At 31.1% G+C, this 25,170-nt stretch overlaps 2 protein-coding genes across 4 annotated transcripts in view; both read left to right on the forward strand.

Moving 5' to 3' along the window:
* The window catches only part of LOC134707486 (centrosomal protein of 70 kDa-like), a 31,606-nt gene extending 22,000 nt beyond the window's left edge, over nucleotides 1-9,606 (forward strand). For all 3 annotated transcript variants that reach the window (XM_063567254.1, XM_063567256.1, XM_063567255.1), the window contains one exon: nucleotides 8,370-9,606. In XM_063567254.1, coding sequence (XP_063423324.1) covers nucleotides 8,370-8,431 — 62 coding nt within the window. In that variant the 3' untranslated portion in view covers nucleotides 8,432-9,606. The remainder of the gene's footprint in view (nucleotides 1-8,369) is intronic.
* A 4,470-nt stretch (nucleotides 9,607-14,076) lies between these two features.
* On the forward strand, nucleotides 14,077-24,933 carry LOC134707485 (sodium-dependent phosphate transport protein 2A-like). Its single transcript, XM_063567253.1, has 9 exons — nucleotides 14,077-14,282; nucleotides 14,410-14,581; nucleotides 15,919-16,047; nucleotides 16,324-16,455; nucleotides 18,835-19,026; nucleotides 20,714-20,832; nucleotides 21,097-21,165; nucleotides 23,404-23,515; nucleotides 23,882-24,933. The coding sequence occupies exons 1-9, from the start codon at nucleotides 14,175-14,177 to the stop codon at nucleotides 24,823-24,825; spliced, it is 1,977 nt and encodes a 658-aa protein (XP_063423323.1). The 5' UTR covers nucleotides 14,077-14,174; the 3' UTR covers nucleotides 24,826-24,933.
* The last annotated feature ends 237 nt before the right edge of the window (nucleotides 24,934-25,170 follow it).

Below are 25,170 nucleotides of genomic sequence, written 5' to 3' on the forward strand. Positions count from 1 at the left end.
CATACTTTGTATATAAATGCCTTATGATAAAAAGTTTCTGTCTGTCACATGTCCATTATCCTTGACCTCATTTTCATGAATCAGCGACTGCTTGGAAAAAAAGTTCCAGATTTTTTGTAATAATAATTTCTCTCTTATGATAAGTTATAAGATAACTATATTTGGTATGTGAGTACCTTCAAGGTCCTCATGATGACACAGTTGTCAGTTGACCTATACCTCATTCTGGATCAGTGGAGGAGGTCAAGTTCATTTCTAAGATACTATAGTCAATAGTTCTTATACAGTGGTGGATTCAGGGGGTTCCCGGGTTGGACCCCCTCCCCCTATATCCTAGGTTGGGAACCCCCTTTTGAAAATGGCTGGATCCATCCCTGTAATATAATTAGTGTATGGAAGGATTTTAAGGTGAACATGTCCAACTGGCAGGTGTCATCTGACCTTGACTTCATTTTCATGGTTCAGTGGTTATAGTTTAGTTATTGTGTTTTGATTTGTTCTTATACTGTATGCAATATCTTTAAAAAATATTTACGTAAATATTGGGTTTCTTTTGTGGCCTTTTGTCATTTAAAGAATTTTGTGTTGATGGAGAAAAAATTATATACTGTCAGTTTTATTAAATAGTTTAATTTAAAATTAATCAAACTGAAGTTACGTAATGATAAAGAATCAAGCTTTTGATGAGATTGTGTCATGAATAATCAGTTTTACATATTACCAAGAATAAGCCTGATGTTATTGAAGGATTGCAGACTAAAGCAATTCACCTACATGATATGAATTGATTTTAAACTTAAGGATATTTGTTATTAGAGACATACAATCCAGTTCAATCCTGTAAAGAAAGTGTAAATGAGCTATTGAGTGATTTTTACTGTTCATCTATAATATAATATAATACTACCATTTGTTTTCGTAAAAAAAATAGACATCTTTCTGACTTAATTCAAAGTTAAAGTAAAAATCTGCCTCCTAAATATTGCACTGGTCAACACAAACATGACCAATGGGATTATTTTATATTAAGGCTGTTTTGAGGAATAGGAAACAGATAGAAACTGGTTTTGTCTTTTAAATCATCATGTACGTGTAAGAATGTTGAAACATGAGTGAATATCATGTTAATACAGCTGTTTAGAAAAACTATAACTGAATATTTCAGGATAAATGTTTTTTTAATTAATTTATAGTATACATTTAAAATAATGAATGTTTGTCTAGAAACTATTACCGATGTTGTATTATTTAAAGAGATGTCACAGATGTGTGGTACAATGAAACAGAAACATATCACATAAAAAAAAACCATAAGACATGTAAAAGTCAATATATAGTCTTCAACAATACATCAGTATCTAAAAAGTATCTTAAAATATATTGTAAAGATAGTCTAGAACAGTTGTGATTAAAATTGACAGAATCTGTCAAGATCTGCCATGAACACTTTTTTACCTAAATACAAAAAAAGTTTTGAAATGTTACTAAAAATCTAATTTCATATATACTGTATTATCTTATCTGAATCTTTATTGACAAAAATAAATTATGGAATGTTCTCTTCTTTTTTATCACGATTGTTCAATAACCATAAAAATTGCAGATATCAAGGTTTTTCAAGTTGAGTTGGAATGTTAACTTACAGATCTTCTAAACTTTGAGAAGAATCTTAGTATGCATTCTTGATGGTTATGTTGTAACATAGGTTTTGTGTTAGGATTTTTGTATTAATGATGAATTTATTTCTATTCATATCAGGGAGCAAAATGTTTTCTTTGCCACCCAGTAACTTTTAAAACAATCCTGTTTACATAAGGATTACAAATGTTTTGCTTAAGCCTTAAATGCAGTGAATGTTTCAAATTGTTTCTTATGATAAGTGTGAATTAATGTTTTTGGCATTATCAGGCTCTTCATCATTATAATTAAGCTATGTATAAGTAATGTTCATTGTTTTTCATTCTTTTTTTTTGTTTTAGTCTTTATACTTTTAAAGACTGATTGATTTCTTAATGTTATAATAACTGTTCATTGGCTTTAATGACAGATATTCAGGAGAATTTAAAAATGAATTATTTATTTAAAATCTTTAGATGGTAAAAGAGAATACCAACATACTTCTTATGGTTTATGTGCATTAAGAAAGTAACTACTAAATAATTTACATCATGTAATCAATAATAAGTGAAGATAGATTAATTACTATCCAACATCATAGCTTACACTAAGTGGTGAAGTCTTGCTTCAACACATATTACTTAAGCAACAAATTACTGTAATAACTTAAACATGTGTATAAATATAAACAACAATGCATTCATGTGTTGCCAATGTACTGCGTATATCATAATAACTTAATCATTAATAAATAATTAACCTTTGAAACAATATTTAAAAACTTTTAGCTTGTTTAAATCCTAATCTTTTACAGGAAAGGATTAAAACTTTTAAGATTATGACATCAATAATCGTAAATTTTTAATATTTAACAAGATTTATATTATATGAAGGATTGGTTTCAAAAACTATCAAAAACGTCAACAGGAAGTTTACAAATACTTGTAGTTAAAACTAGTTATTAATAAAGTGTTTCCTCAGCTATCAATTATTTTCTCTATTTTAGAGTTTAGCATAAAAAGGATATATTTGTCCCTTAGCTAGTCCACAATTACTAACTGCATTATTTTCTCTTTTTTCGAGTGCAGTATCAACAAGGACCTGTTTGTCCCTTAGCTAGTTCACAACTATTAACTTAGTTATATACCTTTGCATTCCACATCGCAATACTTCATAAATAAAAATTTGTTCATGTTACTGTAGTATACTAATGTAGCATCAAATTGACCAAAACAACTGTGATAAATCATGTTGTTTTATTTATAGGTATGGTTAATTCTAATTTTTTTAATTTGACATTTTGAAATATTTAAATGTCATCCAAATTAGATTGGTCTTATTAATCAACATGTTAACAGAGATCACAAGTGAACATTGAGTGAACATTGTGCTACGCCAGCTGTTTATAATATTCCTATCAGATATAATCATATTATCAATATTTGTAATATTTTTTTCATAACCTTTAATAGACATCAGTGGCGGATCCAGGAATTTTCATAAGTTGTGGCCCACTGACTGACCTAAGAGGGGGCCTGCTTCAGTCAGGCTTCAATGATTCCCTATATAAGCAACCAAATTTTTTCCCAAAAAGGGGGGGCCCGGGCCCCCTGCCCCCCTAAATCCGCCTCTGGACATTAATATTGATTGTCTGACAGGAACACTATTTTGTTTTTTTTCATTTAGGAATTCATTGATCACATGTTCTTGGTCAATTTTTTAAAATAATAATTACATCTAAATGACAGTACTTCTGTAACTATCTCTTGATAAACCTCCTTACTATCAATCTACTTCTGACAACGATTAGCTATTATTCTGAATTGTCATTTAGCCTAATCATTTGTTTTTTTTTGTTTTTTTTATTATATAAAATTGAGAATGGAAATGGGGAATGTGTCAAAGAGACAACAACCCGACCAAATAAAAAACAACAGCAGAAGGTCACCAACAGGTCTTCAATGTAGCGAGAAATTCCCGCACCCGGAGGCGTCCTTCAGCTGGCCCCTAAACAAATATATACTAGTTCAGTGATAATGAACGCCATACTAATTTCCAAATTGTACACAAGAAACTAATATAAAAATAATTCAAGACTAACAAAGGCCAGAGGCTCCTGACTTGGGACAGGCGCAAAAATGCGGCGGGGTTAAACATGTTTGTGAGATCTCAACCCTCCCCCTATACCTCTAACCAATGTAGAAAAATAAACGCATAACAATACGCACATTAAAATTCAGTTCAAGAGAAGTCCGAGTCTGATGTCAGAAGATGTAACTAAAAAAAATAAACAAAATGACAATAATACATAAATAACAACAGACTACTAGCAGTTAACTGACATGCCAGCTCCAGACTTCAATTAAACTGACTGAAAGATTATGATTTCATCATATGAACATCAGGCACAATCCTTCCCGTTAGGGGTTTAGTATCATACCATCATAACATATATGAGAAGAACATAACCCGTGTCATGCCAACAACTGTTTTTAGAATAAATGTCTTTAGTTCCGACGCAAAGACCTTATCAGTGACTCAATATTAATGCCAAAATATGCAATATTTAATGACTTGACAACAGTATCGTAATTATATCCCTTCTTAATCAGTCTATTTAAAGGTTTTGTAAGTTTCTGAGGTGAATACTGACACCTTTGTGCTTTATAAAGAATATTTCCATAAAAAATTGGATGTGAAATACCCGAACGTATAAAAAGTCTGCATGTTGAGCTATATTTACGAATGATGTCTTTATACCGATGATAAAATTTAGTAAAAGTTTTGACTAGTTTGTGATATCGAAAACCCTGGTGTAATAATTTTTCAGTAATACATAAATTTCTCTCGTTAAAATCTAAAACATTGTTACAAACACGAGCGAATCGTACAAGTTGAGATATATAAACACCGTAAGATGGTGACAAGGGAACGTCACCATCTAAAAACAGATAATTAACGATAGGAAATGAAAAATCATCCCTTTTATCATAAATTTTGGTATTCAGCTTTCCGTTAGTGATATAGATATCAAGATCGAGGAAAGGGCAGTGGTCATTATTAGTATTAGCTTTATTTAAAGTAAGTTCAGCAGGATAAATTTCATTAATATACATACTGAAGTCGTCATTATTGAGAGCCAAAATATCATCCAAATATCTAAAAGTATTATTAAATTTGTTTATCAGATGTTGTTTTGATGGGTCTTTGCTTATTTTTGTCATAAATTGTAACTCATAACAATACAAAAAGAGGTCCGCAATAAGTGGTGCACAGTTAGTCCCCATTGGAATTCCGATAATCTGACGATATACGGAATCCCCAAAGCGAACAAAAATGTTATCTAGTAAAAATTCAAGGGCATATATAGTATCAAAGCATTTCCAATTAACATAGTTTTTTTGTTTATTGCTACTAAAAAATGACCTAAAAGAGTTTGAACATATATATTCACATTCTGATTTTTTGAATGCCCATTTAATTAGGTGTGTGAATTTTTTCTTAATGAGAATGTGAGGCAATGTGGTATACAGGGTAGAAAAATCAAAACTTTGAACAGATTCAAAATCACCAATATGAGCATGCAATTTATCAAGTACTTCCAACGAGTTCTTGACACTCCAAAAGTAATTTATTCCACTATTTTCGAAGGCCTTATTTGAACAATTTATTATAAGGTGTTTAATTGTACCAAGTGTGCTGGTAAGAAGAATAGACAATTTAGTAGTTGAACAATGGCTTGAAGACGAAATAAATCTATATGTGTAAGGGATTTTGTGTAGCTTCGGAAGCCAATACATAGTTGGGACTTTCATTGTATTTGGCTCTGCTTGTAAAGCGGTGGCTAAAAGTTTATGTTTGTTACAGATTTCGTTTTCTGAAAATGGAGTCAGTTGGAATGTTGGTGATTTCCTTTTTTAGAACCTCAATGTAAAATTTACGTCAAACAATAATAATATTATTAGCAGCTTCATCGGCCGGGTCAAAAACAAATTCCTTGGCTAGTTCTTTTAGTTTATGTTTGATACGAGAAATAGGTTTATTGTGGTTATTGTTAATAGTAAAATGTTCTTTAAAATGTTGAATACGTATATCAACTATCTTCATTACTGAATTAAAAAAAGAGTCCAAAGATTTTTTGTCAGCTTTTTCCCGTTTTATCCATTTCATACAGTAAGTATGGAGTGAGTCGTGGATGATATTACGACACTCATTCCAATTAATAATTGACGGGGGACGATATTTAGGTCCTTTACTGAGGAATGATTTTAACTCTCGGTCTTGAACGATGTTAAGATCTCCTGTTATAACATGGGAAATGGGTCCATAAATATATGCGGAATTACTGCAATTACACGAAGTAGGTGTATTATCACTGATATTAACATCTTTACACAATTGACTATAATTAAACAAAAATTTCCAGGTAGATTTCTTGTAAATATAACAAATAAGAGGTAGCTCAGTATTGTCAAAATAACCAGGAATTTGTTCTTTAACAGAATGGTCGTTAAATATACCGGCAATATTTACAAAATCAAAACCTTTATTGACATACTTAATTTTAATAAAATGTTTTTTATGATCTTCAGGGCGATCAATTTTGGGAAATAATTTAGAATAACAATATGCCATAATAATTTGAACAATTTCATACTTAGGACTGCTATATGAAATTGTGTTGCAATCCTCCAAAATTTTATTTAACTTATTAACCGGTAACGAACAGAGTTTTGTTAACAGATAATGTCTGCCGTTGTTTTTTGAAATAGAAATTAGGTCCGAAATATTGGTATGATTGGCCCGAAATTTTCTTTGATTGCGATTTGTTCTACGACCGTGAGAACGGTTTTTACGAACAGTTTTAGAAACTATATCCAAAATGTTAACGGAATTGGTTCTAGATATATTACCAATTCCCATGATATTATCATTAAGACCGAGAGGGTAAACTGTCTGTAATTTTTTAATCCAATTTAATTCAATTATTTTCCGTGATCGTACAAACTTTGAATGCGATTCACCAGGCTGCTTATTAACTACTTCTAAAGGTTGAACTGCTAAATATTTAAACGGATGGTTGTGCTTCTTAAGGTGTTGGTAAATGATACTTTTGAATTTATTTGGTCTTTTAAAACGATACAGATGTTCTTGAGTGCGTTTAGATAAATATCGTCCAGTTTCTCCTACGTACTGAATACCACACCCCGGTTTGTTTCATGTGAGTAAATAAATAATACTGTTTGTTTTCAAGTTATATCAGTTTCAAAATTTAAAGAAAATGTGCGACCATTAAACGTGGACCTTACCGTATTGTTGGTGGAAAGACGGGGACATGTAAGTCATTTTTTGGCATGACACTTATCGATAGAAGGGTTACCACGATTTTTATTGTTAAAAATGTTAGCGATGGTAGTATTTTTAGATAACCGATTTTGAAGATTGAGACGTGTAGATACCCTTTGAACAAGTTTAGTTTTTAGTATTTTTCCGTTTCTAAGCTTCATAATTGTTTTGTTAGTGAATTACATAATAAAGGAGCAAAGATTGGCGTCCAGAATATGAACCAGCATACAATAATTAAAGTTATGTAAAACTGATAAGTTTTTGTTCGGCTGATAATGTCAAACGCTATCAGTATAAATTACCCGAAAAAGATAGTGTATATCAGGGTAGGACTGATGGCTGACTAAATAGTAGAATGGGGCTGAATATTGAAATACTACTTTTTGATAAATATTTCTAAAGTAATGAACTAGAGCAGTTCTCGCTCGGACACACACTCCATAATCTAGTATATCATAAGAGCATAAACCTGAAGCACGGGGAGGCACTCTACTGCCTCCACACGGCACTAAAGACAAATTCTGTAAAAAATAAAATTGAGAATGGAAATGGGGAATGTGTCAAAGAGACAACAACCCGACCAAATATAAAACAACAGCAGAAGGTCACCAACAGGTCTTCAATGTAGCGAGAAATTCCCGCACCCGGAGGCGTCCTTCAGCTGGCCCCTAAACAAATATATACTAGTTCAGTGATAATGAACGCCATACTAATTTCCAAATTGTACACAAGAAACTAATATAAAAATAATACAAGACTAACAAAGGCCAGAGGCTCCTGACTTGGGACAGGCGCAAAAATGCGGCGGGGTTTAACATGTTTGTGAGATCTCAACCCTCCCCCTATACCTCTAACCAATGTAGAAAAATAAACGCATAACAATACGCACATTAAAATTCAGTTCAAGAGAAGTCCGAGTCTGATGTCAGAAGATATATGTATGATTCTACATGCTGATCAGGCTGCTTTTGAAATACAGAAGCACAGAAGTTCCATTTGAACCCTATATTATAGGTTATATTAACTCTGTTTTATTTAAGAATAGAATTACAGTAATTTGAAGCTACTCATCACTTGAAAAGCTTTGTTTACAGAAAAATCAGTTTAAATGAGTACATGTACTGGTATCACTTTTGATTTCGAATGCATTGATTTTTCCTTTGTATTAAGTTTTTAAAGGGTGAAGTCTTCAGAATGTGTAATTAAAGGATTTTTATTATCATTTTAATCATTCCTTTGAAATTATTATGACCTCATTCATATGTGTTTAATATTGGACTTTGATGACGCAAATGTAATGACACGTAGTGTTTCATTCATACAACAGACGTTTAAGAGTACATAGAAAAAAACAATAATCAATACATTATAGACAATTTGTGATTTATTTATTATTTATTTTGTAGATGTTCAAAGAATGGATCAAGTGATACCAGCAGTCAGAGCATTGAAATTACTGGCCAGCTGAAACAATGAAATTGTATTCAAAAGGAGGGTCTAGGAAAAGTTACTACTGCAGTTAAATCATTGAAATTATAAACTGGCTGACGTATCAAAACTTTTTAGTGTGGGGACGGTCTTCAATGATGTATGACTGCAGTCCTGTGTATCAAAAGCTTGATCTTCATTGAAAGTTTTGATTGCAGTCAAAGCAGACAATTTTTGTCCAGTTTGAATATGTGGCATTAAAGGGAAAGAGGGTAATGTTAAAACAAAAATCAGCAGTCATAGTTATCATATCTACAATGAGTCTATATGGTATTGGAATTGCTATTAACTTAAAAAGTAAGGGAAGGAATTTGAGTCATGAAACATAAAATGTATTTAAAAGTAGCTCATGCCATTGAGCAGAAATGAAAATTTTCTTTATTTGGTTAAAGTGAGTTGCAACTTAATGACTAAAATAGGCAGCAAATTAATTGTTTGCCAATGAATCCAAAATTATTTGTAAATAGGAAAATATTGTTTATATTAGATTATATAATGTAATTGTTTTTGTTTAAAAGGTGCTAGTTTTCCAATTTCTCAGCTTCAAATTAAGAATAAATTGGAAACCTTGTATGGTTATTTTTTTTTATACATCTTTGAAAATTATGATTTAAAATGGTTAAGTTTTTCAAAAAAAGATTCCACATCTCTAAGCTAGTATTTGAAGAGTTCTCTGTGTTTGCTAAAATGCAAAACTTATGTATCATTATGTTTTATAATGCATGAACTTCATAATTTTAAAGTGTCTAGAGGGGAAATTTCAGCACAAAAGAACAAGATGTTATGATTGCAAATAATTAGAAAAAATATTTCTCAATCTCTAGGGTGATATTGCTTTATTAAAGTTTTAAAATGAATTATTAACAGTGTTGAGTATAATTTCAAAAGTATTGTACTCTCATGAAATCACAAAAAATCAACCACCATTGATGATTCAGCTGTATCTATTGTCCTAAAAATAGTCTTTATTTCTTTATAAATCATCAGCATCTCTACACCTTTGTCAGTGTTTGGTCTTAATTTTTGAAGTGATCTTTTTTTCAATCAAGCATCAAAGGGTACAAAATGTATATGTATGTATGTGTTATATATGATAACTTGTGTTGTTTTGATAACTAATTGAATAGATAAATGTGTAAATAAATATAATATGTCTTTTGTTGTTTTTCTTTTTTATACTGTACAGCTTTCCTTCTCTATAGTTTACCAGCTACTTGCGAGTAAAATACAGATGACAAACAAGAAAAGTTCTAATATTTTGTTTTTTTCCAGAATTAAGAACTGATTAACATAAAAAATCAACAATATTTAATAAAATAATGATTGGCTATAAATTGTATTGTAATAAATGTATAGAAGAATACATCTATTTCTTATTTTTTATTGCATGTTAATGATTAATTTAGAATCCAGAAATACCCTTCAAATACAACACAAGCGTTTGCAGATTAAACCTTGAGCTTATACATGTAAGAATCCATAGTATGATATTAACAATATTCATTTGTTACATATCTGTCAAGAACTCAAGATTGAAATTTCTCAATTACAGTACTGATAATGCTGGTATTTGTTAAGTATTTTTTAGATAAAATGTTAAAGAATTTCAATAAGGATAAAATAGTGCCACAATTTATTTCAAAACAAATAACTAAAATTTTATTACAATAACAGACACAATAGTGGGTCATGGATTGATTGATCATTCAGGGTTGTCCAAACAAATTGCATTTTTTTCAAACAATATTTTTATCAATAATTGGTGCTATTTGCTCAACAAATGATAAGAAAACAATTGAACAAATTAAAAAACCAAGGACAAATACAAAAATAACTAGTGCTTTATAATGCACAATATCTTTTGTTAAAAACAGCATTTTGAAATTCATACTTTTTGTCTTACATGACACTTAAAATTGACATTAAAACAACCAATAAAGGAAAATATTCATGTTCAGGCATAGTGGTCTAGGTCACTCAAAAATTGAAGTTTCCTATGTACAAACCTGGAATGAAAGAATACCAACAAAAACTATAAAAGAGGGGCGGAAGATACCAGAGGAACAATCAAACTTATAAGGTTGGGTGCAACAATTAACAATTATAGGCACTAAGGTACATTTAAAAATGTGAATAAACCCTGGTATGCACCTATATGTATATGTCAAATACCTTGTCACAGTGATAAAGATAGTGTCATTATGATATAATGACTGTCGAGGTGGGGTTGTAGCTGTGCTTCACCTTCTATAATGGACATATAACTGCCCTGCACTAGCTGCGCTAGTGGAGCACTCCTATAGCTCAAGCTGGTTAAGCAGTGGCTTACTGTGCTAGGGGTTTTAATTGGGATAGAAAACTGGCCAGTACACAAAATACAATGTTGGCAGGCAAACCATGCTCTCCAATTACAGTATCATGAATTAATTTCACTGTTGATAATTTACTTAAAAGAATTCATATAAATTGAATAACACATTATAAATAATATCTAGTTATTATTAACATACATAAAATTAATTTTAGGCCTCCCAACACCTGCAGATTTCAAACACTAGACCTTATTACTTCACTTGCTTGATGAGTTAATTTTCAATATACTCACTGGGTATACCACTTACTTCAATTGACAACATGAATATCTTTCCCCATTCTTCTTTATTGTATTTATTTGTATAGTATCTCCGTTCACAAGAGCCAATATTACATATAAGTGAATAGAGTCTGAATCCTTTTAGAATCTATATGTATCTGAAGAACAAATTATAAGATAAATAAAATCTGCTATTTTTATAAACCATGACATTTCAGAAGTTAGACGACTTGGATGCTTCATCCCTTGTATGCAGCTACCTTTTGTTGTGAAGTTTCCTACCGTAAAATGTTCATTGGCCTTGACCTCATTTTCATGGTTCAAAGAATGTGTAGGATATTTTTGTCCTGAAATACTTATTTTGATTTAGATTATAACAATATTTGGTTTATAGGATACATACACGGTCTATGTGTCTGTCAGACAGGATTCACCTGATCTTGACATCATTTAGGTGTATACATCCTTCTGGCAGGCTTCATTTGACCTTGACCTTTTTATCATTATTCTATAACATATTTATTTTAAAGCAGGTAAGACATTTCAGCGTGTGCACTTTCGGTTATTAACCTGAGCATCGGGTGTGCATCTTCTCTCATTCTGCTATTAATCATCCAGTAATCAACACAAGAACTTCACTTGAAAATTAATCGTAAAACCTCACTATAGGATCTTGATACTTCTAGCTATTATAATTCTAAAAATCTGAAATAATGTTTTCATTTGTAACTCATCTGATCAAAAGTCTGAATAAACTACGTTAAAAAAAACTTCTCTGAAACTACTGGGTCAAAGTTACCTTGGGCTAAATATTCCTTAGAAAAAATCTTGTTATAAAATTTGTGTTTGGGGATTTGATCCATCAACAAATATGACCACTGTTGCAAAAGATAGAACAAGGAGTAAAACTAAAAGTTATTGAGTATATCTTACGCAGTTAGAGAAAAATTACAGAAAAATGTAAAATCAGAAAAATACTGAACTCCGAGAAAATTCAAAACGAAAAGTCCCTAATCAAATGGCAAAATCAAAAGATATGTTCCAATTATCGTAGGGGTACGTCAAGAAGGGGGAAGTTATGTTTTCCCCTAAAAAAAAGTTTCTTATTTCCAATTTCAGGAAAAACAATATTGGGGTCATTAGATGACAAAATAAATATTCTGAATCCAGATTTTCCCCATACCTTACTTTAATAGTAGTAAATTTTAGAAGAAGAAAATTTGATTGCTATATATATATATAGCATAGAAAAAACTCTGACTCAGGCAAAAAACTTGCCACCTCCAAATTGAAGTTAAATGGTAAAAAAAATTCTGACTCAGGTCATAAAAAACATAGTCCATCCTCTCCTCCCTACTTGAAGTTAAATGGTTGCTCGCTAACTAGAATCCGTGTTCTTTTCCTCGAATGTGTCATATCGAATTAGACAGGTAACTGAGTTTGTATTTGCATAATCAATACTAGTAGTTCTGTTTAAGTGTTAGTAAATGGTTAAAGCTGGAAAAACTATATTGACAAGTTTAATAGACATTATGTTTACTCTAAAGAAATGAACTGTGTTGTCAACTTAAACAATGTATGTTGAGTATATCCCTTATTAAAGATTCCATTATGTAGATTTAAAGCAGTGAGAAATGACGTTGGTGGTTCTGGTTCATAAATTCTTTTATAAGGTGTGTATGGGGTTCACGGAATATATAGAATCATAGGACCAAAAAAACTAAAACTAGAAATGTTATGGGTGTTAAACTAGAGATATGGCAGCTAGTTTGTACATCTTTTTTTTCTCTCTCTCAGTATAGTATACCTAGGATGTATATAGTAATACTATACAAATCCTTGAATATACATGTACAAACTATAATTATATTAAATTAATGTCATTTTTTAAATCAATTACTTCAAAAGAATGTTCATTCGATTTCAACATGGAAGTATTTTATCAATATAATACTTCCATGATTTACTTAAATATTCCTTCATATTAGATAGCAACCATTTAACTACAAAAGGGGTAGGGGTGAATTTTTTTTCTGCAGCAGTTTTTTTCAACGCTTTATATCAATCAAATTATTTTTTCAACATTTAAAAATATTGAAAGGTTTACAGAAAATCCGAAAATCTGGATTCCCGAATACTTTTTTTGTCATCGGCTTGACCACAACATTTTTTTCATCAAAATAGGGATCTCAAATTTTTATAAGGAAAATACCATAGCCCTCATTGTTTATTGGTCATTCCTTTAAATAAGCAATTAATCCTATACAGAACGGAAGCGCATCATCAGACGAAATTGATTTATAAATCGGACAATATAAATTGTCATTTCCTTACAATACCATTCATGGAATTTGGCTGAACTCAAGTGATGGAAAACACTTGGCCCAGGATGAATTTCTTTCATATTCTGATTATATTGTATCAAGGTATTTTATATTTAAAATATACAATTCCTTTGTTGTATATAGCCGGATGTATATATATAACAGTCAGCAGAATACGGTTTTATAGAAAGCATTTCATGTGTCACCTTGTCAGTCCTCAAAAATTGGGGAAACTGTTTTAAGAAGGTGGAGGGCAATGTAGGGTGTAAATGAAGACGGTATCATATAAATATCTTATTTATTTGTTTATCATATGTATTTATTTCATGTTGTTATGTTATATATCCCGTACAGCAGCTATGTAATCAGTCGCACAACAAAAAATAATTTCAAACAACAGTTCGTTTATTCTGGTTCAATCCAGTTTCTTGTCCATGAAGCTGATCACGAGTGTAGCTTGTTCTTTTCGGCGCAATATACATGCACATTATTTCAAATAAAAATTATTCTGGTTGGATAGTAAAAATAGATACCTTGTAACTGATATCATTACTACATAAAAATAGTTCCTTAAATTAATTTATATCATAAAAAATGAAATATAACGGATAAAAATACTACTAGTTTGTATAAGGATAATAAAGAAACATATTCTATTCAAATATTGGAAACCCTTCTTTTCAAATAATATAAATATTCCACAAAACATGAAACATGATGTGAATTCATGCGTTAACCGGTTAATAGAATAGAAAGTAGTTCCAACCTATTCAACATAATTGTTTCATTGACATTGTCATAGTGAAATGGCGGACGTCAGAGAGAGCAACATGTCTATCGGGCAAAAATTATACGAAGACATTGTAATAGTGGTTTCAGATGAGAAAAACGACAAAAAAGAAGTTTTAGGAGAGGTAAGTAAACTTTTTTAATTCATCAACACAATTATCTTTATTGTTAATGAATTATATGTGATGAAATTTTGTAATGACAATGTCAAATCAAAATGTGTTAAAACCACGTGCTCTACTCAATTTAAAGGTGGTGCTAATCCCAGCTGTGACGGACTGCCAAAATGTGGTAAATCCGATGACAGATGACCCTTGCGAGTGTGAACCTCTGGTCCACGGTGTCGGTGTCAAGGAAAGGAATCAGGGTCACCCAGACGACGGGTCAGATGATGCCCGTGTTGGCGTTTGCGTTAATAGTAATGGTGGGTAAAAACGTCAACGCCTGCCAACATTTTAGTGTATTGTTTTTTTAATTAGAACGTGTAATTTGTTTGATTTGGGAAGAAAACCTCTTCCCATTTCCAGATTGCATCTGTCCAACCAATTTCTGAAGTATGGAGTTGTGACCGACTTTTATTTATTTGAAAACATGACAATTTCTGCGAAATCATTTATTTTAAATCTGAATTTCAAATTCTCATTAGGCAACGAATTTTTCATCTTTTTAGGAGAGGAATTATATTATTTATAAGACTTTTTTTTGCTTTTTGTTATATATTTTTTTTAATTTTTTTTTTGGGGGGGGGGGGGGGGGGGGAGTGGAAGGGAAATTCATTGTCCATTTCTTTCTCTTTGTAAACACACCAAAAAATTCCTTAAATTAGATTGATAAACAAATGTTGTTGCACTTACATCTCATGATTTCCAGTAAATTATCAAATAATTGTTTGTATTAAAGTTTTATAATTGGCTTCCTCCATACTATCAGATATTGGAAAATAATATTTATAGATGTGCATATTGATTTAATAGACTGTCAATTAATGCAGTCTTGTAGATCAATACATAACTTCCTGCATCTTGAAAAATGACATCTTATTTAGATAATATAAACTTTTTTGTTAAATTGTTGAGGAAATATTTCCTGATAACAAGGATTTGTATCTAATCTTACTATACACATTCTTGAAATAACTGATGAAATATTGCTGATTATAAACAAATTTAATTTTATTGAAGCAAAACCTCTGATGTCATCTCAAAACGCTAGAAGTTTATTACATTTTTGTACATGGCAGCATACCAAAGGTCGATCCAGCATTTTGAGAGGGAAATTCCTGGAAAAGGTTTCAACCAAGATTTTCACTCAATAATATGTGCTGATTTTAGGAAATCCTTTATTAAATGGTTATATTTTTATTACCGCTTGTTGGATCCACCTTAAATTGATAAATATGAATTCTATTTGCAGGAAAATGGTAAGTATGATCATCTGACTTTTGCCTTCTTTTAATTCTATTTTTTGTTGTTGAAAATATTGATGGCAAATTCTAGAAATTCTCGCTAGATAATGGTAATGATGAAAGGAAAATCTTTCTGAAATATTTTAGATGGTGATAAGTATCAATTTTATCAACTTCATCTGAACTTCTTCATCAATGTTGTTGAGATTAAAAACTCCTAACTGTCTGTTCTGGTTTGATGGTTTAAGGGATGCTGTCTTGTTGACAATAACCAATGTTCTTGGCATTAATATTGAGTCAAATTCATATTCTTTCTATTAACTGATTAACATATATTCCTACTTGTATTTTTTCAGGAACCAAAATCAAACATGGCTTGCAAACCGCTGGAAAATTTTTACTGGTTCTTGGATTCCTGTATTTCTTCATATGCTCACTGGGACTTCTTGGTGCAGCATTTCAGTTGCTTGGAGGAAAAACTGCAGGTACTTATTCAAAAGTTTAAAAAGTATTTTTGTAATCTTTTGATTTCTAACTGAACGAGTAGGCAACTTAATTTACAAATTATCATATGTTGCCAGAAGCAGCTAGAAGAGGATGTTAAACATTGCTTATTAGAGTGTGCCTTGTTACTGTAAACTGATGCATATTTTTTAAAACCAAGAGGATTTTAAAAAGTATTTAAAATTTAGACTCAAATTTGTTATTACTCCAATTCCACATAGTACAACATCTAACTTGTGATTGCTTTATCTTTTTAGGAAAGGTATTTGAGCAATCAGAACTGCTTAGTAACCCTGTTTGCGGGTTGATGATTGGTATCTTGGCAACTGTTTTGGTTCAGAGTTCAAGTACATCCACCAGTATAATAGTTACCATGGTAGCATCAGGAAGTAAGTTAATCAGTTAAGTTTAAAGGTTGCAGACATTAAATTTTGTATTTTTCTTCCTTTCAAGAAACACAAACTATGATTTAGTGAATTAACTTAAGGATCTAAACCAGACTTTGAAAATACAAATGTTTTTGAAATTTATAAAATTTTCTTTTGTAAATACAAATATTTTTGAAAATTTATAATAATTTTCCTTTGTAAATTTGTAGTTCATTTGTTAGTTATTTAAACATAAGCATATCAGAAAGGAAAAAATGGATTAAAAATTTAGTATAAACATTGATGTTTCATGGGGATTAAAAAAAAAGATTGTTAGAAAGTAAATGAGGAATTTGAGAATAACAAGTTTCCTGCCAAATGACTATAATATGTATATTTATTTAGTAAACTACTTTAGTTGTTTTTATACGACCGCAAATTTTGAAAAAATTTTCGTCGTATATTGCTATCACGTTGGCGTCGTCGTCGTCGTCGTCGTCGTCAGTCGTCGTCGTCGTCCGAATACTTTTAGTTTTCGCACTCTAACTTTAGTAAAAGTGAATAGAAATCTATGAAATTTTAACACAAGGTTTATGACCATAAAAGGAAGCCTGGTATTGATTTTGGGAGTTTTGGTCCCAACATTTTAGGAATTAGGGGCCAAAAAGGGCCCAAATAAGCAATTTCTTGGTTTTCGCACTATAACTTTAGTTTAAGTTAATAGAAATCTATGAAATTTTGACACAAGGTTGATGACCACAAAAGAAAGGTTGGGATTGATTTTGGGAGTTTTGGTTTCAACAGTTTAGGAATTAGGGGCCAAAAAAGGGCCCAAATAAGCATTATTCTTAGTTTTCGCACAATAACTTTAGTTAAAGTAAATAGAAATCAATGAAATTTAAACACAATGTTTATGGCCACATAAGGAAGGTTGGTATTGATTTTGGGAGTTTTGGTCCCAACAGTTAAGGAAAAAGGGGCCCAAAGGGTCCAAAATTAAACTTTGTTTGATTTCATCAAAATTGAATAATTGGGGTTCTTTAATATGCCGAATCTAACTGTGTATGTAGGTTCTTAATTTTTGGTCCCGTTTTCAAATTGGTCTACATTAAGGTCCAAAGGGTCCAAAATTAAACTTAGTTTGATTTTAACAAAAATTGAAACCTTGGGGTTCTTTGATATGCTGAATCTAAAAATGTACTTAGATTTTTGATTATTGGCCCAGTTTTCAAGTTGGCCCAAATCGAGGTCCAAAATTAAACATAGTTTGATTTCATCAAAAATTGAATAATTGGGGTTCTTTGATATGCCAAATCTAACTGTGTATGTAGATTCTTAATTTTTGGTCCAGTTTTAAAATTGGTCTAAATTAAAGTGCAAAGGGTCCAAAATTAAACTAAGTTTGATTTTAACAAAAATTAAATTCTTGGGCCTCTTTGATATGCTGAATCTAAACATGTACTTAGATTTTTGATTATGGGCCCAGTTTTCAAGTTGGTCCAAATCAGGATCTAAAATTATTATATTAAGTATTGTGCAATAGCAAGTCTTTTCAATTGCGCACAGTATTGTGCAATGGCAAGAAATATCTAATTTCACAATATTGTGAAATTGCAAATTTTTTTTTAATTAAGAGTTATCTTTCTTTGTCCAGTATAGTAAGCAAGAAATATCTGCAAGAATTTTTTTTAATTGGAGTTATCTTTCTTTGTCCAGAATCAACTTAAATCTTTGTTATATACAATATACAATGTATATTCACTTTTTACTACCAACTGATAAATTTAAATAATCTTTACCATTCAGTGATAACAAGCAGTTTTTTTACATCTTAATATTTTATGATGTATTTAAATGAGTAGTAATTGTTGCAAACTCCATTAGAATATTTTAATTGAAGTTAGTTTTGGAATAAGGGAAAGGGGGATGTGATTAAAAAATTGGGTTCAATTTTTCTCATTTGAAATTTCATAAATAAAAAGAAAATTTCTTCAAACATTTTTTTGAGAGGATTAATATTCAACAGCATAGTGAATTGCTCTTAGAGAAAACAAAAATTTTAAGTTCATTTGAATACATTCATTCTGTGTCAGAAACCTATGCTGTGTCAACTATTTAATCACAATCCAAATTTAGAGCGGAATCCAGCTTGAATGTTGTGTCAATTCTTGCCCCAACCGTTCAGGGTTCAACCTCTGCGGTCGTATAAAGCTACACCCTGCGGAGCATCTGGTTTGACAATATTTTTAATGTACTTGTGCAAAAGGGTGATTTCCAATAGACTTGTTGTTTCTTCAAATTTTTTCAAAAAAAATAGTGAAAAAAGATTTGACTTCTGACAGTATAAATAATCTTTTGTTTCAATGACAAAATAATGTACATTTTTACCAATTATTTCAGTTATTGGTGTGAGACCAGCTATACCAATGATCATGGGAGCAAATATTGGAACCAGTGTAACCAACACAGTAGTATCCATGGCTCAAGTTGGTGACAGGAACCAGTTCAGAAGAGCTTTCTCTGCAGCTACAGTTCATGATATGTTTAACTGGCTCTCAGTTATTATTTTACTGCCATTAGAGTGTGCTACAGGTAAACCCTTAATTTATATTCATATATAAGTAATAGATTTCAGAAGGGGAAATAGACATCAATTTGCAACACATATCCCATGCCTAGTTTCACATTCACAAAAGCATAAAAATTCACAAAAGCATAAAAAAAAATCTGAATTCAAGGTTATTCTTTGAAAATATTTATTTTAATTTAATAGATTGGTTGTTTTTTTAAATATCTGATTTTGATCTAACAAACAGGGAAAAATTGGTACAAGAAACAGAGCTCCAGATAAGCTGCATATTTGCGTGATAACGCAATACAAATAATAGAAAACCCAATGCCATTGCCCATTGCAGGGTTCAATAACCCAATTAATTCAAAGAAAAACCAATTATATGCCAAAACCATGAGTTCTCAACCCTTTTGTTGGCTACCGTTTGCGTTATTTACCCTTATCTGTTTTCACTTGTTGCGTAAATCTATTTTTATTAAATTTATAATTGGAAATGTCCTTTCGTTCTAAAAATAGTTCCCTGCATCAAGTAGCTGAAATGGGTCCCTGTTGGAATTTTCCCTTGCTCAAAAGGTACACGTGTTTTTGAAATCATTTCGATCTTCTCGGCGTTTATCCAATTTTTTTCGAATTGCTCGAGATTTATCATAACATACATTGAATTAAAACGAAAGTGAATGTTGGATACAAATATTGATTAGAAGCATGTTTTCAGCTTTTTTTGAATAACTGAGGGAAAGATATGATGATAACAACTCTCAGCCATTTTTAGGAAGGGTCCGTTGAACGCATGGGCGCATACCTTAACAAGAACATTGCTTATAAACACGGGAATTAGTCAAAAACTGAATCAGTTGCCGTTAGAAAATGCGAAAGGCGAAATAATATCAAATATGAAATGATATGTAATTGGAAACCAAAAGTTCTAATAAGGGATAACTCAACCTAGATTTATGTAAATTGAATAAAACAAAAACATTCAAGTATAATTAGAGTTTTATATACTATTTACGGTTTTACGGTTAATGATAGTCCAAATAATTATGACGTCTTGAAAGGCTATTATAATTTTTTTCTTTGACGCCAGGCGTCAAAGAAAAAAATTATAATAGCCTTTCAAGACGTCATAATTATTTGCTGGCGTCAAAGAAAAAAATTATAATAGCCTTTCAAGACGTCATAATTATTTGGACTAGGTTAATGAGTGAATACACACACAGACATTCCTCTCAGAACTTTTATATAAAGGTATATAAGAGAAAAAAAGATATGAGATGAGTGCCTTGGAATACACATGTCTGTTATTTACAGTTTACATAAGTTGTGAGAAAATACAAAACTGGCAGAAGGTTTGAAACGGGACACAAATTAAACCTACAGTTGCTCGTCAGTGAATTAAGAAAATAAAACAGCTATAGCACATATTATTTAAAGAAAGAAACATATTTAAAATGGAAAAATATCCGGGGTTGATATTGCCTAAATATTCAATAGTGTGTTGATGAAAAAACCCAATACATTAAGGAGCTTGGTGGTGAAAACCCCAATCTGATATTAACTTGAGGGGTGAATTGGAATTGATAATGCAATTACAAATCTGTATCACCCAATTACATAAGAAAATGGTGGGTAAAAACCCCAATTTGTGAATTCTTATCTGGAGCTCTGAAGAAAGATAACTCTTATTTTAATCATTTTATTTTGTAGGATATTTAGAGAAACTGACAGGTGCATTGACAAAATCCTTTAAAGGAAGTAGTTTTAAAGGAGGAAAACAGGATTTCCTGAAAGTTATCACTAAACCACTCACTAAACTTATTGTTGAGGTAAGTTATCTAATGTGAGCATGCAAAGTTTTACCAGGAAATTGAATACAAAATTATAATAAATAATTGTAGAAAACATTTGCTTGTGTATAATATTGTATATATTTATTTGAACAACTTGGGAGAACATTTTCTTATTCCCTCTGTACTTAAATAATGGCATTCAAAGAATAAAAATTTAAAAGTATGTAGCACAGATATCTTTATTGATTAAAGTTGCTGTTAAATAATAGATTTTATTGGATTTTGTTTTTCTCTTTTTAGCTTGACAAGAAAATCTTGCAGAAAATTGCTGTTGGTGACAAAAATTATGAAGACAAAAGCTTGATAAAGGTATTAAAAGATTGTGGTCGAATTTACTCACAGAGTGACTGTCAACTGTAGTCCTACTTGCTTTCATCTTGTCTGTTAATTTACTAGAAATATTCATACATGTTCCATAGTGAAATGAATGATTTGAAAAGATATTAAGCATTACACTGGCAGAAGCTATAAACAAAATTCCAAGGTTTTATTGCATTTGAATATGAACCAAATGAGATTTAGTATAAAATAAGAAAAAAATGAAACACTTAAAGAAATGCACATGATGGTGCTATTTAACTGCAGAAATTTATTCTCAATATTGAATCATATAGTTGAATGCTCACAATAATGCATGTCTTCACCCCGTACTTTCCCATAACAACATTACGTTTGATAAATTAGAATAATAAAATTTAAATTCCTAATGAAATTTGAGTTGAAGATAAAATTTACCAGATGCTTCGCAGGGCGTAGCTTTATACGACCGCAGAGGTTGAACCCTGAACGGTTGGGGCAAGTATGGACACAACATTCAAGCTGGATTCAGCTCTAAATTTGGATTGTGATTAAATAGTTGACACAGCATAGGTTTCTGACACCGAATGAATGTGTTCTAATGAACTTGAAATTTTGTTTTCTCTTAGAGCAATTCACTATGCTGTTTAATATTAATCCTCTCAAAAAAATGTTTGAAGAAATTTTCTTTTTATTTATGAAATTTCAAATGAGAAAAATTTAACCCAATTTTTTAATCACATCCCCCTTTCCCTTATTCCAAAACTAATCTCAATTAAAATATTCTAATGGAGTTTGCAACAATAACTACTCATTTAAATACATCATAAAATATTAAGATGTAAAAAAACTGCTTGTTATCACTGAATGGTAAAGATTATTTAAATTTATCAGTTGGTAGTAAAAAGTGAATATACATTGTATATTGTATATAACAAAGATTTAAGTTGATTCTGGACAAAGAAAGATAACTCCAATTAAAAAAAAATCTTGCAACAAGATATTTCTTGCTTACTATTTTGGACAAAGAAAGATAACTTTAATTAAAAAAAAAATTGCTATTTCACAATATTGTGAAATAGATATTTCTTGCCATTGCACAATACTGTGCAATTGAAAAGACTTGCTATTGCACAATACTTAATATAATAATTTTAGATCCTGATTTGGACCAACTTAAACTGGGCCCATAATCAAGAATCTAAGTACATGTTCAGATTCAGCATATCAAAGAGGCCCAAGAATTTAATTTTTGTTAAAATCAAACTTAGTTTAATTTTGGACCCTTTGGACCTTAATGTAGGCCAATTTGAAAACCGGACCAAAAATGAGGAATCTACATACACAGTTAGATTTGGCATATCAAAGAACCCCATTTATTCAATTTTTGATGAAATCAAAAAAGTTTAATTTTGGACCCAGATTTGGACCAACTTGAAAACTGGGCCAATAATCAAGAATCTAAGTACATTTTTAGATTTAACATATCAAAGAACCCAACCGATTCATTTTTTGTCAAAATCAAACTAAGTTTAATTTTGGACCCTTTGGACCTTAATGTAGACCAATTTGAAAACATGACCAAAAGTTAAGAATCTACATACACAGTTAGATTCGGCATATCAAAGAACCCCAATTATTCAATTTTGATGAAATCAAACAAAGTTTAATTTTGGACCCTTTGGGCCCCTTTTTCCTAAACTGTTGGGACCAAAACTCCCAAAATCAATACCAACCTTCCTTTTATGGTCATTAACCTTGTGTATAAATTTCATAGATTTCTATTTACTTAAACTAACGTTATGGTGCGAAAACCAAGAAAAATGCTTATTTGGGTCCCTTTTTGGCCCCTAATTCCTAAACTGTTGGGACCTAAACTCCCAAAATCAATACCAATCTTCCTTTTGTGGTCATAAACATTATGATTAAATTTCATTGATTTCTATTTACTTAAACTAAAGTTATTGTGCGAAAACCAAGAATAATGCTTATTTGGGCCCTTTTTGGCCCCTAATTCCTAAAATGTTGGGACCAAAACTCCCAAAATCAATACCAACCTTCCTTTAATGGTCATAAACCTTGTGTTAAAATTTCATAGATTTCTATTCACTTTTACTAAAGTTAGAGTGCGAAAACTAAAAGTATTCGGACGACGACGCAGACGATGACGCCAACGTGATAGCAATATACGACGAAATTTTTTTCAAAATTTGCGGTCGTATAATAATTGTTTTTTTCTTATTGTTTCAGAGATTCTGTGTGAAAGAGGCAGATAAGGGTGATTGGATATACAACATGACTGCCACTGTTAATACCACACTCAATTCAACAATGAATGTTACTGAACAAGGAGGTCCCAGATGTAAGTTACAAGAAAATAGATAAGTGTAAAGGGGGTTAAACAGTTTTAAAACAATATTTAAAAAATAACTTGAATTGTGTAAGCTTTCTTATTTAGTCCAAAAAAATGTTGTATTCCAAAAATGTCTGCTATATCTGGACAGGAAGGTCAAGTCTCTCTCCTATATTCTGGAGACAAAGATTTTCTTGGAAGTTTGAAAAGTTGATATCCATGAAACAATGTACACTGATAAATATTTTTTTATTAACATTTCAAAGGCAATTGAATTCAGTTATATATGCAATGCTATGAAACTACTGGTAATCTAAGAATAAAATTAAATCATATCTCCTATACAAATGTATAACAATATTTGTTTGTTTCCAGGTGCATCATTATTCAGCGTTCTGGACTTGAATGATACAGTTTCCGGTGTGATCTTACTAATTTTCTCCCTGGTGGTGCTTTGCTGTTGTTTAGTGGGCATGGTAAAGGTACTAAACTCTATGATGAAGGGACCAATAGCCAAAGCCTTGAAGAATGTAGTAAATGCCGATTTCCCAGGATGCTTCAAGTTTTTAACAGGATATGTAGCCATGTTGGTTGGGGCAATATTAACTGTTTTAGTTCAGAGTTCATCTGTATTTACTTCTACACTAACTCCATTGGTAGGACTTGGATTAATTAAAGTTGATCGAATGTACCCTCTGACTTTGGGATCAAATATAGGTACCACCATGACATCAGTATTAGCAGCATTTGCGGCATCAGAAAATAAACTGGATGTAGCGCTCCAGATAGCACTTTGTCATTTCTTCTTCAACATTTCTGGAATTTTGATCTTTTACCCAGTTCCTGTTATGAGAAGAGTACCAATTCGAGCTGCCAAGTTTTTGGGGAAAATTACCTCCGAGTACAGATGGTTTGCAGGAATGTACATTGTATTGTCTTTTTTGTTGTTGCCTGTGATGGTATTTGGATTGAGCATGGCTGGACAAATTCCATTTATAGTTGTAGGATCTATTGTACTTTTCATTATCTTTAACGTAGTAGTGCTGAACGTGTTGCAGAGTAAAAAACCAACATGGTTACCTGCACGATTAAGGACATGGGATTTCTTGCCAGAATTTTTGCATTCATTAAAACCATACGATAAAGTGTTCACTGCCTGTTCTATATGTTTCTGTACAAGTTGTCAGAAAAAAGACTCGGTATATAATTCTTTGCCATTGACAGAAAGTGCTTCAAGTTCTCCTAATAGTAGCTCGAACAGTAGTAGATTTCCAAGCACAGCAAATTCAACAGTTGATCTTCTTCACAACCGTGTATGATGATACTTTTAATTTAGTTGTGCACATATTTATTTATTTATTTTTGGGTTCTTTTTTTTTTGTTAATATTTTATACATGAAAACTTGATGATAAACCAAAAAAATTCTATTATTTTTTTACAAATGAAAAGAAAGTTTTGCCTTGTAAATACTCCTTATTCTCATCATTAAGTTGTTAATATGTATTAAATTGCATAATATATGAATAATACTATTTAAAAACCAAATGATAATCTAACATCAAATTTGAGTGCTATAAATTAAAAATTTTAGGAATCTCACAATTTTAGTGCTTTTATATCAAAGTATATGTGAATCTCAAAATAAGATTAGAAGGCAGCTATA

This window comes from Mytilus trossulus, chromosome 2, assembly GCF_036588685.1.
Source record: "Mytilus trossulus isolate FHL-02 chromosome 2, PNRI_Mtr1.1.1.hap1, whole genome shotgun sequence".
In the NCBI taxonomy this organism is placed as follows: Eukaryota; Metazoa; Mollusca; class Bivalvia; order Mytilida; family Mytilidae; genus Mytilus; species Mytilus trossulus.

What these genes read in the sequence shown, in the direction of transcription:
- LOC134707485 (XM_063567253.1), top strand. Translation starts at nt 14,175, where the DNA reads ATGGCGGACGTCAGAGAGAGCAACATGTCTATCGGGCAAAAATTATAC. An exon ending in GCTTGGAGGAAAAACTGCAG is followed by an intron (nt 16,048 to 16,323) that starts GTACTTATTCAA and finishes TTATCTTTTTAG; the next exon opens with GAAAGGTATTTGAGCAATCA. An exon ending in TACCATGGTAGCATCAGGAA is followed by an intron (nt 16,456 to 18,834) that starts GTAAGTTAATCA and finishes CAATTATTTCAG; the next exon opens with TTATTGGTGTGAGACCAGCT.